The 21,175-nt window shown below is 35.9% G+C and overlaps 1 protein-coding gene across 3 annotated transcripts in view; it reads left to right on the forward strand.

Annotated features, from left to right (window-relative positions):
* Positions 1-1,096: 1,096 nt before the first annotated feature.
* LOC111518954 (akirin-like) overlaps positions 1,097-21,175 on the forward strand; it is a 28,965-nt gene continuing 8,886 nt past the window's right edge. The window contains exons 1-2 of one of the 3 annotated variants that reach the window (XM_047013349.1): positions 1,097-1,230; positions 20,027-20,701. In XM_047013349.1, the coding sequence (XP_046869305.1) occupies positions 20,073-20,576 (504 nt within the window). In that variant the 5' untranslated portion in view covers positions 1,097-1,230; positions 20,027-20,072 and the 3' untranslated portion in view covers positions 20,577-20,701. Of the gene's footprint in view, positions 1,231-19,799; positions 19,965-20,026; positions 20,702-21,175 lie in introns of those variants that run through there. The other 2 variants (XM_047013348.1, XM_047013347.1) reach the window with 2 other exon arrangements.

The following is a 21,175-nucleotide window of genomic DNA, read 5'->3' on the forward strand; positions in this document are numbered from 1 at the left end:
CAATTAAACGGGTACTTCTAAATTGTCTGCCATACCCAAAGCATTTGAGAAAATAATAACTGCTCAATCAGCATTTCTGTAGCTCAAATATTTCGTCCTCCCAACGTGGGTTTAAAAACGTAGATCGACAATTACTACCCTATTAGAATTTACATCCCTCTCAATCAAAGGATTCAAGACTGCCGTGAAAACTGACTTCATGTATACTGACTTCAGCAAGGCCTTTGACTCTGATAATCATAAGGTCCTCCTTAAGTCTTCATTTTCTAAAACCATCCAATTGACCTCTGGAGTACCTCATGGTAGTCATTTGAGTCCATTTCTGTTCTCTCTTTTTATAAATGATCTTCCATTGGTAGTGACACATTCTTGTGCAAACTCAAGCAGTTTGACGCTATTCTGGGTCAAGCACAACTGGAATCAGAAATGGGTCTTTTCAGCTCATTTGCGAGAATATGATTAAAGAATCGGAGAATCAACTCTGTGAATTGTACGAGGTGCTATTGAACAGTAAGCTGACCGAGCAATATGATATCTTGTCAAATTCACACACGATCAGATTCAACGTCGCTCTGAGCCACAATCCAGCTATTTCACCTATGATTATAGCTGTAGCGTTATATTGGCTTATTGCTTGTTTATATGATTTATAAATCCGTTCATTGCTTACGCTTTGAAATAAATACTGGTTCAAGCAAAACCATAGTCATTTATCACAATTCACTTTGAACTTCAATCATAGACAAAAGGAGTTAACAAAATCGACAAAAGAAAATTAATACGAATCCTAATATTAAATAAAATAATCATAAAAAATCACGTTCTAGATAAGTCCTTGAAACTTTAAGAATCGGTTATCACCAATGTGTGGTAGGTCACAAACTCTTGTGCATAAAACTTTCTTTTATGTTGTTAATTTGCTGTTCCTCCAGAGCTGTTGGTTAAATCGACTCGCATGAGTTATTGTCTCAGGTTAATAGACCTATTTACCGACCGGTACCATGTAGACAGAGTAGACATATTTGAATTTGTAGATGAAAATTTCAAATCTTAGCAAACGTCATAAATTTTCGACAATAATGTTCCAATCAGGTAACCCTAGAATTATTATTCAAGCAAAATCATATACTTTTCACGATTCGATTTTGATTTCAATCATAAATAAATCTGAACTCGTCTTATCCGTTATCATAACGAAAAAAAAACAAATGAAAAGTGGATAACAAAAATGTAAATAATTGTGAATGTGAAACAAGAACTTGCTATTAATTTCTTCATTACCATCTTTGGAGCATTTTTAGAGTGATGATTAAAAAATTTGTGCTGATCAACCAAGGAATGGCTTTTAATTTATGTAAACTTATCGTATCTTGGGATGCATTGGATGAATGTCCAACAAAGCGTCGTCGATTGAGTTTAAATTCTCATAATACATGCAATTCTGAAAAGCCAAAAGTCGCATTATGGGATTTGCCTTAGGCAGCTTGTTATCGCTTTGCAAAACACAGCAGCAGGAAATAGTCAAGTCCCTTCTCAAAGTTCAAAATCACACCTGACCAACTATTCGAGGGTCTTAATAATACAATCAAAACACGAAATAAAACCCAAGCAGTTTGCCGCAATGCTAGGTCAAGCGGAACTGGATTCGGATAGGGGACTTTTACATTCAAGCAGGTGCAGCTCATTTGCGAGAATATGATTAAAGAATCGGAGAATAAACTCTGTGAATTGTACGAGGCCCTATTGAAGAGTAAGCTGATCGAGCAATATGATATTTTGGTCAAATTCACATACGATCACATTCAACGTCGCTCTGTGCCACAATCCAGCTGTTTCACCTAACACTATAGCTGAAGCGTTATATTGGCTTATTGCTTGTTTATATATTTTATAATCCGTTCAGTGCTTAAGTTTTGAAATAAATTCTGGTTTAAGCAAAACCACAATTCGCTTTGGATTTCAGTCATAATAAAATCAGAACTTAAAAGGTGTCAGATCAAACAAACGCCAGAGACCTTGAGATAACTTCCACACCAAGTTTGCAAGTTACTCTTTTTTTAAGTCGTCATAGTAGAAAAACGTTTTATCTAATTGTAACGGCCTACATCTAAATAACGGCTTACAATAACATTGACCCGTTCCGGATCAAATTTGCACAGTCATTAACATATATATATTAAACACTATCTTTGCGTCAGTCAGAAAAGAAATTTATTAATTTGTAAACTCTATTATTTTCATTAATTAATCCCTTGGGATTGTCTTTTTATTTTCGGATTTTATTTCTGTTTTTATTAATTGCACATATTTTTATTATTGCCTATATTTTGAGAGAGTGTGCCCGTACCCCGCCGCTGAGACGAGGAGAGGGCTTGTTTAAAACATTCTTAATGTTTACATTCGGTCAATGCTGACATTTGATCGACCTCGATCATACAATTTAACATACATACAACATACAATATACATATACAAATACTGCTTATCAAATACATATTACAAACAGAAACTCACAGTTTTATCACACGCATGCATCCACGGATTGAGTCGGGCTGTTTCTAAGAAACCTTTGTAAGGCAATTAAGTTAGTTCAACAAGGCCTTTGACTCTAATAATCATACTCTTATATAAGTTGAACGCAATTGGCATCCCCAGCCTTTTCCTTGATTGGAGTTTTCAATAAGCGTACACGAAAGGTCCTCCTTAAGTCTTCATTTTCTAAGACCGTCCAATTGACCTGTGGAGTACCTCAGGGTAGTCATTTGGGTCCATTTCTATTCACTCTTTTATAAATGATCTTCCATTGGTAGTGACACATTCTTGTGCAAACGCAAGCAGCAGTTTGCCCCTATTCTGGGTCAAGCAGAACTGGAATCAGAAATGGGTCTTTTCATATACAAGCATGTGCAGCTCATTTGCGAGAATATGATTAAAGAATCGGAGAATCAACTCTGTGAATTGTACGAGGTCCTATTGAACAGTAAGCTGACCTAGCAATATGATATCTTTGTCAAATTCACACACGATCAGATTCAACGTCGCTCTGAGCCACAATCCAGCTATTTCACCTATGATTATAGCTGCAGCGTTATATTGGCTTATTGCTTGTTTATATGATTTATAAATCCGTTCATTGCTTACGTTTTCAAATAAATACTGGTTCAAGCAAAACCATAGTTATTTAGCACAATTCGCTTTGAACTTCAATCATAACAAAAAAAGCCATAAAAGTAAATCAGAAAAGACGAATTGAAGACGACAAAAAAGAGTCAACAATAACAATAACATAAAAAATTAATTCATTTTAATCTAGTATCTAAAAATTAATACTTATCCTAATATTAAATAAAATAATCATTAAACTATAACCGGGACTGAGTTTATTCATCAGAAATGTTCCTCCAGGGTTGTTGGTTAAATCAACTCGTATGAGTTTTTGACTCAGGTTAATCTGTCGGTACCATGTAGAGTGTCCTTTGCTCTGATTAAATAGAAGATACTGAGGAGATCACAGGGAATAGACCGTCTATACCGAGCCGATTACATCTCTGTCTATTCTCATAGACCGTCTCTTCATAACTAGCTATAGTGCTATTCTTTGTGTGTCTGTTTTTTCTTATTCGCAATTCATGCCGTGCTTTATATGCTTTGGCCACCTCGAAGCAGGCTTTAACCTGTTTTCGTAGGGTGCCTTGAATGTATCTCGCATAGTATCGTCAACATTCTCGAATTATTATCAGAGTTTTTGGAGATCATTTTGTACGGAGTCAAGAAAGCAACGAAAATCTGGCATAGATTGTTGTTGATAGTATTTAAAATTGTAGATTAAATTTTGCAAAATTAGCAAATCAAGTAACCCGAGAATTATTATTCAAGCAAATGATAGTTGCTTTTAACGATTTGATTTGGATGATTTGAATTGCATTTTTAGGGTGATGATTAAAAAATTTGTGCTGATCAACCAAGGAATGGCTTTTAATTTATGTAAACTTATCGTATCTTGGGATGCATTGGATGAATGTCCAACAAAGCGTCGTCGATTGAGTTTAAATTCTCATAATACATGCAATTCTGAAAAGCCAAAAGTCGCATTATGGGATTTGCCTTAGGCAGCTTGTTATCGCTTTGCAAAACACAGCAGTAGGAAAAGTCCCTTCTCAAAGTTCAAAATCACTCCTGACCAACTATTCGAGGGTCTTAATAATACAATCAAAACACTAAATAAAACCCAAGCAGTTTGCCGCAATGCTAGGTCAAGCGGAACTGGATTCGGATAGGAGACTTTTACATTCAAGCAGGTGCAGCTCATTTGCGAGAATATGATTAAAGAATCGGAGAATAAACTCTGTGAATTGTACGAGGCCCTATTGAAGAGTAAGCTGACCGAGCAATATGATATTTTGGTCAAATTCACATACGATCACATTCAACGTCGCTCTGTGCCACAATCCAGCTGTTTCACCTAACACTATAGCTGAAGCGTTATATTGGCTTATTGCTTGTTATATATTTTATAATCCGTTCAGTGCTTAAGTTTTGAAATAAATTCTGGTTTAAGCAAAACCACAATTCGCTTTGGATTTCAGTCATAATAAAATCAGAACTTATAAGGTGTCAGATCAAACAAACGCCAGAGACCTTGAGATAACTTCCACACCAAGTTTACAAGTTACTCTTTTTTTAAGTCGTCATAGTGGAAAAACGTTTTATCTAATTGTAACGGCCTACAACTAAATAACGGCTTACAATAACATTGACCCGTTCCGGATCAAATTTGCACAGTCATTAACATATATATATTAAACACTATCTTTGCGTCAGTCAGAAAAGAAATTTATTAATTTGTAAACTCTATTATTTTCATTAATTAATCCCTTGGGATTGTCTTTTTATTTTCGGATTTTATTTTTGTTTTTATTAATTGCACATATTTTTATTATTGCCTATATTTTGAGAGAGTGTGCCCGTACCCCGCCGCTGAGACGAGGAGAGGGCTTGTTTAAAACATTCTTAATGTTTACATTCGGTCAATCCTGACATTTGATCGACCTCGATCATACAATTTAACATACATACAACATACAATATACATATACAAATACTGCTTATCAAATACATATTACAAACAGAAACTCACAGTTTTATCACACGCATGCATCCACGGATTGAGTCGGGCTGTTTCTAAGAAACCTTTGTAAGGCAATTAAGTTAGTTCAGCAAGGCCTTTGACTCTGATAATCATACAGTTATATAAGTTGAACGCAATTGGCATCCCCAGCCTTTTCCTTGATTGGATTTTTCAATAAGCGTACACGAAAGGTCCTCCTTAAGTCTTAATTTTCTAAGACCGTCCAATTGACCTGTGGAGTACCTCAGGGTAGTCATTTGGGTCCATTTCTATTCACTCTTTTTATAAATGATCTTCCATTGGTAGTGACACATTCTTGTGCAAACGCAAGCAGTTTGCCCCTATTCTGGGTCAAGCAGAACTGGAATCAGAAATGGGTCTTTTCACATTCAAGCATGTGCAGCTCATTTGCGAGAATATGATTAAAGAATCGGAGAATCAACTCTGTGAATTGTACGAGGTCCTATTGAACAGTAAGCTGACCTAGCAATATGATATCTTTGTCAAATTCACACACGATCAGATTCAACGTCGCTCTGAGCCACAATCCAGCTATTTCACCTATGATTATAGCTGCAGCGTTATATTGGCTTATTGCTTGTTTATATGATTTATAAATCCGTTCATTGCTTACGTTTTCAAATAAATACTGGTTCAAGCAAAACCATAGTTATTTATCACAATTCGCTTTGAACTTCAATCATAACAAAAAAAGCCATAAAAGTAAATCAGAAAAGACGAATTGAAGACGACAAAAAAGAGTCAACAATAACAATAACATAAAGAATTAATTCATTTTAATCTAGTGTCTAAAAATTAATACTTATCCTACTATTAAATAAAATAATCATTAAACTATAACCGGGACTGAGTTTATTCATCAGAAATGTTCCTCCAGGGTTGTTGGTTAAATCAACTCGTATGAGTTTTTGACTCAGGTTAATCTGTCGGTACCATGTAGAGTGTCCTTTGCTCTGATTAAATAGAAGATACTGAGGAGATCACAGGGAATAGACCGTCTATACCGAGCCGATCACATCTCTGTCTATTCTCATAGACCGTCTCTTCATAACTAGCTATAGTGCTATTCTTTGTGTGTCTGTTTTTTCTTATTCGCAATTCATGCCGTGCTTTATATGCTTTGGCCACCGCGAAGCAGGCTTTAACCTGTTTTCGTAGGGTGCCTTGAATGTATCTCGCATAGTATCGTCAACATTCTCGAATTATTATCAGAGTTTTTGGAGATCATTTTGTACGGAGTCAAGAAAGCAACGAAAATCTGGCATAGATTGTTGTTGATAGTATTTAAAATTGTAGATTAAATTTGCAAAATTAGCAAATCAAGTAACCCGAGAATTATTATTCAAGCAAAATGATAGTTGCTTTTAACGATTTGATTTGGATGATTTGAATTTGCATTTTTAGGGTGATGATTAAAAAATTTGTGCTGATCAACCAAGGAATGGCTTTTAATTTATGTAAACTTATCGTATCTTGGGATGCATTGGATGAATGTCCAACAAAGCGTCGTCGATTGAGTTTAAATTCTCATAATACATGCAATTCTGAAAAGCCAAAAGTCGCATTATGGGATTTACCTTAGGCAGCTTGTTATCGCTTTGCAAAACACAGCAGCAGGAAAAGTCCCTTCTCAAAGTTCAAAATCACTCCTGACCAACTATTCGAGGTCTTAATAATACAATCAAAACACTAAATAAAACCCAAGCAGTTTGCCGCAATGCTAGGTCAAGCGGAACTGGATTCGGATAGGAGACTTTTACATTCAAGCAGGTGCAGCTCATTTGCGAGAATATGATTAAAGAATCGGAGAATAAACTCTGTGAATTGTACGAGGCCCTATTGAAGAGTAAGCTGACCGAGCAATATGATATTTTGGTCAAATTCACATACGATCACATTCAACGTCGCTCTGTGCCACAATCCAGCTGTTTCACCTAACACTATAGCTGAAGCGTTATATTGGCTTATTGCTTGTTTATATATTTTATAATCCGTTCAGTGCTTAAGTTTTGAAATAAATTCTGGTTTAAGCAAAACCACAATTCGCTTTGGATTTCAGTCATAATAAAATCAGAACTTAAAAGGTGTCAGATCAAACAAACGCCAGACACCTTGAGATAACTTCCACACCAAGTTTACAAGTTACTCTTTTTTAGGTCGTCATAGTGGAAAAACGTTTTATCTAATTGTAACGGCCTACAACTAAATAACGGCTTACAATAACATTAACCCGTTCCGGATCAAATTTGCACAGTCATTAACATATATGTATATATTAAACACTATCTTTGCGTCAGTCAGAAAAGAAATTTATTAATTTGTAAACTCTATTATTTTCATTAATTAATCCCTTGGGATTGTCTTTTTATTTTAGGATTTTATTTCTGTTTTTATTAATTGCACATATGGTCTTATTGCCTATATTTTGAGAGAGTGTGCCCGTACCCCGCCGCTGAGACGAGGAGCAGGCTTTTTTAAAACATTCTTAATGTTTACATTCGGCCAATCCTGACATTTGATCGACCTCGATCATACAATTTAACATACATACAACATACAATATACATATACAAATACTGCTTATCAAATACATATTACAAACAGAAACTCCCAGTTTTATCACACGCATGCATCCACGGCTTAAGTCGGGCTGATTCTAAGATACCTTTGTAGGGCAAATGAGTAAGTTGACAATCGTCAATATCAGTGACTTCCTAACGGAATTTGGAAGAACTCGATTTATCTTATAAGGACCTTAGGATCGTAAGACATCAGTGCACCCGTCTTACTTGTCTTTCGAAAACAATAGAGCTGACACTGATCAGGCAATTGCCGATATGTTTGCTGATTTTTTCAAATAAGGTTAGTCCTCTTCGATTTATCAAGCAAATTATCCTTATCCTCATCGTTTGCAATCGTCTAACTGCATTTTAGTCCTTATGTTTGATGAAAGTTCGGTTCTTAGCGTGCTCAGTTCCTTGAAACCAGTATGTGCACCTGGCGCAATACCAGACTGCGTATTAAGTTTTTGTGCAAAGGCCCTATGTAAGCCAATACTTAATTTGTTTACACCGTCTATCTGGAAGGAATCATGTATTATTCCTGTTCATAAAAAGGGGTAAAGTCCGGAGCCTCCAATTAAACGGGTATTTCTAAATTGTCTGCCATACCCAAAGCATTTGAGAAAATAATAACTGCTCAATTGCAGCATTTCTGTAGCTCAAATATTTCGTCCTCCCAACATGGGTTTAAAAACGTAGATCTACAACTACTACCCTATTAGAATTTACATCTCTCTCAATCAAAGGATTCAAGACTGCCGTGAAAACTGACTTCATGTATAGTGACTTCAGCAAGGCCTTTGACTCTGATAATCATACTCTGCTTTTATATAAGTTGAAAGCTCTTAGCATCCCCAGCCTTTTCCTTGATTGAATTCTTCAATATCTTTCTAAGCGTACACAAAATGTCCTCCTTAAGTCTTCATTTTCTAAGACCGTCCAATTGACCTCTGGAGTACCTCAGGGTAGTCATTTGGGTCCATTTCTATTCACTCTTTTTATAAATGATCTTCCATTGGTAGTGACACATTCTTGTGCAAACGCAAGCAGTTTGCCGCTATTCTGGGTCAAGCAGAAATGGGTCTTTTCACATTCAAGAATATGCAGCTCATTTGCGCGAATATGATTAAAAAATCGGAGAATCAACTTTGTGAATTGTACGAGGTCCTATTGAAGACTAAGCTGACCGAGCAATATGATATCTTTGTCAAATTCACACACGATCAGATTCAACGTCGCTCTGAGCCACAATCCAGCTATTTCACCTATTATTATAGCTGTAGCGTTATATTGGTTCTTGCTTGTTTATATGATTTATAAATCCGTTCATTGCTTACGTTTTGAAATAAATACGGGTTCAAGCAAAACCATAGTTATTTATCACAATTCGCTTTGAACTTCAATCATTACAAAAAAAGCCATAAACGTAAATCAGAAAAGACGAATTGAAGACGACAAAAAAGAGTCAACAATAACAATAACATAAAAAATTAATTCATTTTAATCTAGTATCTAAAAATTAATACTTATCCTAATATTAAATAAAATAATCATTAAACTATAACCGGGACTGAGGTTATTCATCAGAAATGTTCCTCCAGGATTGTTGGTTAAATCGACTCGTATGAGTTTTTGACTCAGGTTAATCTGTCGGTACCATGTAGAGTGTCATTTGCTCTGGTTAAATAGAAGATACCGAATAGATTTACAGAACTTAAAAGGTGTCAGATCGAATAAACGCCAGAGACCTTGAGATAACTTCCACACCAAGTTTGCAAGTTACTCTTTTCTTAAGTCGTCATAGTGGAAAAACGTTTTATCTAATTGTAACGGCCTACATCTAAATAACGGCTTACAATAACATTGACCCGTTCTGGATCAAATTTGCACAGTCATTAACATATATATATTAAACACTATCTTTGCGTCAGTCAGAAAAGAAATTTATTAATTTGTAAACTATATTATTTTCATTAATTAATCCCTTGGGATTATCTTTTTATTTTCGGATTTTATTTCTGTTTTTATTAATTGCACATATGGTCTTATTGCCTATATTTTGAGAGAGTGTGCCCGTACCCCGCCGCTGAGACGAGGAGAGGGCTTATTTAAAACATTCTTAATGTTTACATTCGGCCAATCCTGACATTTGATCGACCTCGATCATACAATTTAATATACCTACAACATACAATATACATATACAAATACTGCTTATCAAATACATATTACAAACAGAAACTCACAGTTTTATCACACGCATGCATCCACGACTTGAGTCGGGCTGTTTCTAAGAAACCTTTGTAGGGCAATTAAGTTAGTTCAGCAAGGCCTTTTACTCTGATAATCATACTCTGCTTTTATATAAGTTGAACGCTCTTGGCATCCCCAGCCTTTTCCTTGATTGGATTCTTCAATGTCTTTCTAAGCGTACACAAAAGGTCCTCCTTAAGTCTTCATTTTCTAAGACCGTCCAATTGACCTCTGGAGTACCTCAGGATAGTCATTTGGGTCCATTTCTATTCACTCTTTTTATAAATGATCTTCCATTGGTAGTGACACATTCTTGTGTAAACGCAAGCAGTTTGCCGCTATTCTGGTCATGCAGAACTGGAATCAGAAATGGGTCTTTTCACATTCAAGCATGTGCAGCTCATTTGCGAGAATATGATTAAAGAATCGGAGAATCAACTCTGTGAATTGTACGAGGTCCTATTGAAGACTAAGCTGACCGAGCAATATGATATCTTTGTCAAATTCACACACGATCAGATTCAACGTCGCTCTGAGCCACAATCCAGCTATTTCACCTATTATTATAGCTGTAGCGTTATATTGGTTCTTGCTTGTTTATATGATTTATAAATCCGTTCATTGCTTACGTTTTGAAATAAATACGGGTTCAAGCAAAACCATAGTATTTATCACAATTCGCTTTGAACTTCAATCATTACAAAAAAGCCATAAACGTAAATCAGAAAAGACGAATTGAAGACGACAAAAAGAGTCAACAATAACAATAACATAAAAAATTAATTCATTTTAATCTAGTATCTAAAAATTAATACTTATCCTAATATTAAATAAAATAATCATTAAACTATAACCGGGACTGAGGTTATTCATCAGAAATGTTCCTCCAGGATTGTTGGTTAAATCGACTCGTATGAGTTTTTGACTCAGGTTAATCTGTCGGTACCATGTAGAGTGTCATTTGCTCTGGTTAAATAGAAGATACCGAATAGATTTACAGAACTTAAAAGGTGTCAGATCGAATAAACGCCAGAGACCTTGAGATAACTTCCACACCAAGTTTGCAAGTTACTCTTTTCTTAAGTCGTCATAGTGGAAAAACGTTTTATCTAATTGTAACGGCCTACATCTAAATAACGGCTTACAATAACATTGACCCGTTCTGGATCAAATTTGCACAGTCATTAACATATATATATTAAACACTATCTTTGCGTCAGTCAGAAAAGAAATTTATTAATTTGTAAACTATATTATTTTCATTAATTAATCCCTTGGGATTATCTTTTTATTTTCGGATTTTATTTCTGTTTTTATTAATTGCACATATGGTCTTATTGCCTATATTTTGAGAGAGTGTGCCCGTACCCCGCCGCTGAGACGAGGAGAGGGCTTATTTAAAACATTCTTAATGTTTACATTCGGCCAATCCTGACATTTGATCGACCTCGATCATACAATTTAATATACCTACAACATACAATATACATATACAAATACTGCTTATCAAATACATATTACAAACAGAAACTCACAGTTTTATCACACGCATGCATCCACGACTTGAGTCGGGCTGTTTCTAAGAAACCTTTGTAGGGCAATTAAGTTAGTTCAGCAAGGCCCTTTACTCTGATAATCATACTCTGCTTTTATATAAGTTGAACGCTCTTGGCATCCCCAGCCTTTTCCTTGATTGGATTCTTCAATGTGTTTCTAAGCGTACACAAAAGGTCCTCCTTAAGTCTTCATTTTCTAAGACCGTCCAATTGACCTCTGGAGTACCTCAGGGTAGTGATTTGGGTCCATTTCTATTCACTCTTTTTATAAATGATCTTCCATTGGTAGTGACACATTCTTGTGTAAACGCAAGCAGTTTGCCGCTATTCTGGGTCATGCAGAACTGGAATCAGAAATGGGTCTTTTCACATTCAAGCATGTGCAGCTCATTTGCGAGAATATGATTAAAGAATCGGAGAATCAACTCTGTGAATTGTACGAGGTCCTATTGAAGACTAAGCTGACCGAGCAATATGATATCTTTGTCAAATTCACACACGATCAGATTCAACGTCGCTCTGAGCCAAAATCCAGCTATTTCACCTATTATTATAGCTGTAGCGTTATATTGGTTCTTGCTTGTTTATATGATTTATAAATCCGTTCATTGCTTACGTTTTCAAATAAATACTGGTTCAAGCAAAACCATAGTTATTTATCACAATTCACTTTGAACTTCAATCATAGACAAAAGGAGTTAACAAAATCGACGAAAGAAAATTAATACAAATCCTAATATTAAATAAAATAATCATAAAAAATCACGTTCTAGATAAGTCCTTGAAATTTTCGGAATCGGTTATCACCAATGTGTGGTATGTCACAAACTCTTGAGAATAAAACTTTCAAGTATGTTGTGAATTTACTGTTCCTCCAGGGCTGTTGGTTAAATCGACTCGCATGAGTTATTGTCTCAGGTTAATAGGTACGTACCATGTAGACAGAGTAGACATATTTGAATTTGTAGATGAAAATTTCAAATCTTAGCAAACGTCATAAATTTTCGACAATAATGTTCCAATCAGGTTGCTATTGCTATTAATTCTTCATTACCATCTTTGTAGCAATTTTAGGGTGCCTTTTAACAAATTTGTGCTGATTAACAAAGGAATGGCTTTTAATTCACGTAAACGTATCGTATCTTGGGTATGCATTGGATGTATGTCCAACAAAGCGTCGTCGATTGAGTTCAAATTCTCATAATACCCGCAATTCTGAAACGCCAAAAGTCACATTATGGGATTTGCCTTACACTGCTTGTTATCGCTTTGCAAAACACAGCAGCAGGAAACAGTCAAGTCCCTTCTCAAAGTTCAAAATCACTCCTGACCAAATATACGATGGTCTTAATAGTACAATCAAAACACTAAAGAAGCCCAAGCAGATTGCCGCAATTCTAGGTCAAGCGGAACTGGATTCGGATAGGGGTCTTTTCACATTCAAGCAGGTGCAGCTCATTTGCGAGAATATGATTAAAGATTCAGAGCATAAACTCTGTGAATTCTACGAGGCCCTATTGACCAGTAACCTGACCGAGCAATATGATATTTTTGTCAAATTCACACACGATCACATTCAACGTCTCTCTGAGCCACAATCCAGCTATTTTACCTAAGATTACAGCTGTAGCGTTATGTTGGCTTATTGCTTGTTTATATATTTTATAAGTCCGTTCATTGCTTACGTTTTGAAATAAATACGGGTTTAAGCAAAACCATACTTATACTTATAAACCATACTTTGAACTTCAATCATAACAAAAAAAAACCATAAAAGTAAATCGGAAAAGACGAATTGAAGACGACAAAAAAGAGTTAACAAAATCGACGAAATACATTAAAAATAAATTCATTTTAATCTAGTATCTAAAAATTAAAACTTATCCTAATATTAAATAAAATGATCATTAAACTATAACCGGGACTGAGTTTATTCATCAGAAATGTTCCTCCAGGGTTGTTGGTTAAATCGACTCGTATGAGTGTTTGACTCAGGTTAATCTGTCGGTACCATGTAGAGTGTCATTTGGTCTGATTAAATAGAAGATACCGAGTAGATCACAGGGAATAGACCGTCTATACCGAGCCGATCACAGAGAATAGACCGCCTCTTCATAACTAGCTATAGTGCTATTCTTTGTGTGTCTGTTTTTTCTTATTCGCAATTCATGCCGTGCTTTATATGCTTTGGCGAAGCAGGCTTTAACCTGTTTTCGTAGGGTGCCTTGAATGTACCTCGCATAGTATCGTCAACGTTCTCAATTATTATCATAGTTTTTGGAGATAATTTTGTACGGAGTCAAGAAAGCATCGAAAATCTGGCATAGATTGTTGTTGCTAGTATTTAAAATTGTAGATAAAATTTTGCAAAATTAGCAAACGGGATAGATTTTCGACAATAATATTCCAATCAAGTAACCCGAGAATTATTATTCAAGCAAAATGATAGTTGCTTTTAACGATTTTATTTGGATGATTTGAATTTGTATTTTTAGGGTGATGATTAAAAAATTTGTGCTGATTAACCAAGGAATGGCTTTTAATTTATGTAAACTTATCGTATCTTGGGATGCATTGGATGTATGCCCAACAAAGCGTCGTCGATTAAGATTAAATTCTCATAATACATGCAATTCTGAAAAGCCAAAAGTCGCATTATGGGTGTTGCCGCCGAAATCCGCTAACTGCCCAGCAGACCCGACGCAGCCACCAATGGGTTAACCCATATCACTCATGCTCTTTCACTTCCATACTTATACTTAAGCGCCAGCCTACGTGCTAGGAAATTAACCGTTGCATCTTGCGTTTTTAACTTACATGTTAGGTTCTATGCTTGTTACTAAGCAGCGGACAGAACAGTTTGGTTACAACTGCGAGGAAGGGCGAATAATTTATAGCGGCTCGCTTACAACCACTACGGCTCAACTACCGGCTCGCTTACAACCTACTTAGCCTACCATTAGCATAAGAAATACAGTACGGAAATCGCCGGGTATACGAATGCAGAAAATCTTATGCGGCTGCAAGGTAGCCTAAAGGGAAAAACTCGTGAGTTAGTTTAATCCAAACTCCTTTTACCAGCAATGGTCCCTGAAATCATACAAACATTACGGTCGGCCAGAGCATATTTTGCACAACTTACTGGAAAAAACGCGGCAACTACGCGCAATAAGACCGTCCAATTGACCTCTGGAGTACCTCAGGGTAGTCATTTGGGTCCATTTCTATTCACTCTTTTTATAAATGATCTTCCATTGGTAGTGACACATTCTTGGGCAAACGCAAGCAGTTTGCCGCAATTCTAGGTCAAGCGGAACTGGATTCGGAAAGGGGTCTTTTCACATTCAAGCAGGTCCAGCTCATTTGCGAGAATATGATTAAAGAATCGGAGAATAAACTCTGTGAATTCTACGAGGCCCTATTGACCAGTAGCCTGACCGAGCAATATGATATTTTGGTCAAATTCACACACGATCACATTCAACGTCTCTCTGAGCCACAATCCAGCTATTTTACCTAAGATTACAGCTGTAGCGTTATATTGGCTTATTGCTTGTTTATATATTTTATAATCCGTTCAGTGCTTAAGTTTTGAAATAAATTCTGGTTCAAGCAAAACCACAATTCGCTTTGGATTTCAGTCATAACAAAATCAGAACTTAAAAGGTTTTAGATCGAATAAACGCCAGAGACCTTGAGATACTGGTTCAAGCAAAACCACAATTCGCTTTGGATTTCAGTCATAACAAAATCAGAACTTAAAAGGTTTTAGATCAGTTTTAGAACTTCCACACCAAGTTTGCAAGTTACTCTTTCCTTAAGTCGTCATAGTGGAAAAACGTTTTATCTAATTGTAACGGCCTACATCTAAATAACGGCTTACAATAACAGTGACCCGTTCTGGATCAAAGTTGCACAGTCATTAACATATATATATTAAACACTATCTTTGCGTCAGTCAGAAAAATATTTATTAATTTGTAAACTCTATTATTTTCATTAATTAATCCCTTGGGATTGTCTATATTTTCGGATTTTATTTCTGTTTTTATTAATTGCACATGTGGTCTTATTGCCTATATTTTGAGAGAGTGTGCCCGTACCCCGCCGCTGAGACGAGGAGAGGGCATATTTAAAACATTCTTAATGTTTACATTCGGCCAATCCTGACATCTGATCGACCTCGATCTCGATATACATATACAAGTACTGCTTATCAAATACATATTACAAACAGAAACTCACAGTTTTATCACAAGCATGCATCCACGGCTTGAGTCGGGCTGATTCTAAGATACCTTTGTAGGGCAATTAAGTTAGTTCAGCAAGGCCTTTTACTCTGATAATCATACTCTGCTTTTATATAAGTTGAACGCTCTTGGCATCCCCAGCCTTTTCCTTGATTGGATTCTTCAATGTCTTTCTAAGCGTACACAAAAGGTCCTCCTTAAGTCTTCATTTTCTAAGACCGTCCAATTGACCTCTGGAGTACCTCAGGGTAGTCATTTGGGTCCATTTCTATTCACTCTTTTTATAAATGATCTTCCATTGGTAGTGACACATTCTTGTGCAAACGCAAGCAGTTTGCCCCTATTCTGGGTCAAGCAGAACTGGAATCAGAAATGGGTCTTTTCACATTCAAGCATGTGCAGCTCATTTGCGAGAATATGATTAAAGAATCGGAGAATCAACTCTGTGAATTGTACGAGGTCCTATTGAACAGTAAGCTGACCTAGCAATATGATATCTTTGTCAAATTCACACACGATAAGATTCAACGTCGCTCTGAGTCACAATCCAGCTATTTCACCTATGATTATAGCTGCAGCGTTATATTGGCTTATTGCTTGTTTATATGATTTATAAATCCGTTCATTGCTTACGTTTTCAAATAAATACTGGTTCAAGCAAAACCATAGTTATTTATCACAATTCGCTTTGAACTTCAATCATAACAAAAAAAGCCATAAAAGTAAATCAGAAAAGACGAATTGAAGACGACAAAAAAGAGTCAACAATAACAATAACATAAAAAATTAATTCATTTTAATCTAGTATCTAAAAATTAATACTTATCCTAATATTAAATAAAATAATCATTAAACTATAACCGGGACTGAGTTTATTCATCAGAAATGTTCCTCCAGGGTTGTTGGTTAAATCAACTCGTATGAGTTTTTGACTCAGGTTAATCTGTCGGTACCATGTAGAGTGTCCTTTGCTCTGATTAAATAGAAGATACTGAGGAGATCACAGGAATAGACCGTCTATACCGAGCCGATTACATCTCTGTCTATTCTCATAGACCGTCTCTTCATAACTAGCTATAGTGCTATTCTTTGTGTGTCTGTTTTTTCTTATTCGCAATTCATGCCGTGCTTTATATGCTTTGGCCACCGCGAAGCAGGCTTTAACCTGTTTTCGTAGGGTGTCTTGAATGTATCTCGCATAGTATCGTCAACATTCTCGAATTATTATCAGAGTTTTGGAGATAATTTTGTACGGAGTCAAGAAAGCAACGAAAATCTGGCATAGATTGTTGTTGATAGTATTTAAAATTGTAGATTAAATTTTGCAAAATTAGCAAATCAAGTAACCCGAGAATTATTATTCAAGCAAAATGATAGTTGCTTTTAACGATTTGATTTGGATGATTTGAATTTGCATTTTTAGGGTGATGATTAAAAAATTTGTGCTGATCAACCAAGGAATGGATTTTAATTTATGTAAACTTATCGTATCTTGGGATGCATTGGATGAATGTCCAACAAAGCGTCGTCGATTGAGTTTAAATTCTCATAATACATGCAATTCTGAAAAGCCAAAAGTCGCATTATGGGATTTGCCTTAGGCAGCTTGTTATCGCTTTGCAAAACACAGCAGCAGGAAAAGTCCCTTCTCAAAGTTCAAAATCACTCCTGACCAACTATTCGAGGGTCTTAATAATACAATCAAAACACTAAATAAAACCCAAGCAGTTTGCCGCAATGCTAGGTCAAGCGGAACTGAATTCGGATAGGGGACTTTTACATTCAAGCAGGTGCAGCTCATTTGCGAGAATATGATTAAAGAATCGGAGAATAAACTCTGTGAATTGTACGAGGCCCTATTGAAGAGTAAGCTGACCGAGCAATATGATATTCTTGTCAAATTCACACATGATCACATTCAACGTCTCCCTGAGCCACCATCCAGCTATTTTACCTAAGATTACAGCTGTTATTACAGCCGTTATGTTGGCTTATTGCTTGTTTATATATTTTATAAGTCCGTTCATTGCTTACGTTTTGAAATAAATACGGGTTCAAGCAAAACCATTGCCTATATTTTGAGCGAGTGTGCCCGTACCCCGCCGCTGAGACGAGGAGAGGGCATATTTAAAACATTCTTAATGTTTACATTCGGCCAATCCTGACATCTGATCGACCTCGATCTCGATATACATATACAAATACTGCTTATCAAATACATATTACAAACAGAAACTCACAGTTTTATCACACGCATGCATCCATATACAATATACAATATACATATACATATACATATACAAATACTGCTTATCAAATACATATTACAAACAGAAACTCACAGTTTTATCACACGCATGCATCCACGGCTTAAGTCGGGCTGATTCTAAGATACCTTTGTAGGGCAATGGAGTAAGTTGACAATCGTCAATATCAGTGACTTCCTAACGGAATTTGGAAGGACTCGATTTATCTTATAAGGACCTTAGGATCGTAAGACATCAGTGCACCCGTCTTACTTGTCTTTCGAAAACAATAGAGCTGACACTGATCAGGCAATTGCCGATATGTTTGCTGATTTTTTCAAAACAGCTTTGTCCTCTTCGATTTATCAAGCAAATCATCCTTATCCTCATCTTTTGCAATCGTCTAACTGCATTTTAGTCCTTATGTTTAATGAAAGTTCGGTTCTTAGCGTGCTCAGTTCATTGAAACCAGTATGTGCACCTGGCGCAATACCAGCCTGCGTATTAAGTTTTTGTGCAGAGGCCCTATGTAAGCCAATACTTAATTTGTTTACACCGTCTATCTGGAAGGAATCATGTATTATTCCTCTTCATAAAAAGGGGTAAAGTCCGGAGCCTCCAATTAAACGGGTATTTCTAAATTGTCTGCCATACCCAAAGCATTTGAGAAAGTAATAACTGCTCAATTGCAGCATTTCTGTAGCTCAAATAGTTCGTCCTCCCAACATGGGTTTAAAAACGTAGATCGACAACTACTACCCTGTTAGAATTTACATCTCTCTCAATCAAAGGATTCAAGACTGCCGTGAAAACTGACTTCATGTATACTGACTTCAGCAAGGCCTTTGACTGTGATAATCATACTCTGCTTTTATGTAAGTTGAACGCTCTTAGCATCCCCAGCCTTTTCCTTGATTGAATTCTTCAATATCTTTCTAAGCATACACAAAATGTCCTCATTAAGTCTTCATTTTCTAAGACCGTCCAATTGACCTCTGGAGTACCTCAGGGTAGTCATTTGGGTCCATTTCTATTCACTCTTTTTATAAATGATCTTCCATTGGTAGTGACACATTCTTGTGCAAACGCAAGCAGTTTGCCGCTATTCTGGGTCAAGCAGAACTGGAATCAAAAATGGGTCTTTTCACATTCAAGCATGTGCAGCTCATTTTCGAGAATATGATTAAAGAATCGGAGAATCAACTCTGTGAATTGTACGAGGTCCTATTGAACAGTAAGCTGACCGAGCAATATGATATCTTTGTCAAATTCACACACGTTCAGATTCAACGTCGCTGAGCCACAATCCAGCTATTTCACCTAAGATTATAGCTGTAGCGTTATATTGGCTTATTGCTTGTTTATATATTTTATAAGTCCGTGCATTGCTTACGTTTTGAAATAAATACGGGTTCAAGCAAAATCATAGTTATTTATCACAATTCGCTTTGAACTTCAATCATAACAAAAAAAGCCATAAAAGTAAATCGGAAAAGACGAATTGAAGACGACAAAAAGGAGTTAACAAAATCGACGAAATACATTAAAAATTAATTCATTTTAATCTAGTATCTAAAAATTAATACTTATCCTAATATTAAATAAAATAATCATTAAACTATAACCGGGACTGAGTTTATTCATCAGAAATGTTCCTCCAGGGTTGTTGGTTAAATCGACTCGCATGAGTTATTGTCTCAGGTTAATATGTCGGTACCATGTAGACATAGTAGACATATTTGAATTTGTAGATGGAAATTTCAAATCTTAGCAAACGTGATAAATTTTCGACAATAATGTTCCAATGAGGTAACCCTAGATTTATTATTCAAGCAAAATCATATACTTTTCACGATTCGATTTTGATTTCAATCATAAATAAATCAGAACTCGTCTTATCCGTCATCATAACGAAAAAAAAAAACAAATAAAAAGTGGAAAACAAAAATGTAAATAATTGTGAATGTGAAACAAGAACTTGCTATTAATTTCTTCATTACCATCTTTGTAGCAATTTTAGGGTGCTTATTAACAAATTTGTGCTGATTAACCAAGGAATGGCTTTTAATTTACGTAAACGTATCGTATCTTGGGATGCATTGGATGTATGTCCAACAAAGCGTCGTCGATTGAGTTCCAATTCTCATAATACCCGCAATTCTGAAACGCCAAAAGTCACATTATGGGATTTGCCTTACGCCGCTTGTTATCGCTTTGCAAAACACAGCAGCAGGAAACATTCAAGTCCCTTCTCAAAGTTCAAAATCACTCCTGACCAAATATACGAGGGTCTTAATAATACAATCAAAACACTAAAGAAACCCAAGCAGTTTGCCGCAATTCTAGGTCAAGCTGAACTGGATTCGGAAAGGGGTCTTTTCACATTCAAGCAGGTGCAGCTCATTTGCGAGAATATGATTAAAGAATCGGAGAATAAACTCTGTGAATTGTACGAGGCCCTATTGACCAGTAATCTGACCGAGCAATACGATATTTTTGTCAAATTCACACATGATCACATTCAACGTCTCCCTGAGCCACCATCCAGCTATTTTACCTAAGATTACAGCTGTTATTACAGCCGTTATGTTGGCTTATTGCTTGTTTATATATTTTATAAGTCCGTTCATTGCTTACGTTTTGAAATAAATACGGGTTCAAGCAAAACCATAGTTATTTATCACAATTCGCTTTGAACTTCAATCATAACAAAAAAAGCCATAAAAGTAAATTAGAAAAGACGAATTGAAGACGACAAAAAAGAGTTAACAATAACAATAACAAAAAATTAATTCATTTTAATCTACCATCTTTAATCTACCGTCTATACCGAGCCGATCACAGAGAATAGCTATAGTGCTATTCTTTGTGTATCTGTTTTTTCTTATTCGCAATTCATGCCGTGCTTTATATGCTTTGGCGAAGCAGGCTTTAACCTGTTTTCGTAGGGTGCCTTGAATGTACCTCGCATAGTATCGTCAACGTTCTCAATTATTATCATAGTTTTTGGAGATAATTTTGTACGGAGTCAAGAAAGCAACGAAAATCTGGCATAGATTGTTGTTGCTAGTATTTAAAATTGTAGATAAAATTTTGCAAAATTAGCAAACGGGATAGATTTTCGACAAATTCCAATCAAGTAACCCGAGTATTATTATTC

This window comes from Drosophila willistoni, unplaced genomic scaffold (assembly GCF_018902025.1).
Source record: "Drosophila willistoni isolate 14030-0811.24 unplaced genomic scaffold, UCI_dwil_1.1 Seg765, whole genome shotgun sequence".
NCBI classification, from domain to species: domain Eukaryota; kingdom Metazoa; phylum Arthropoda; class Insecta; order Diptera; family Drosophilidae; genus Drosophila; species Drosophila willistoni.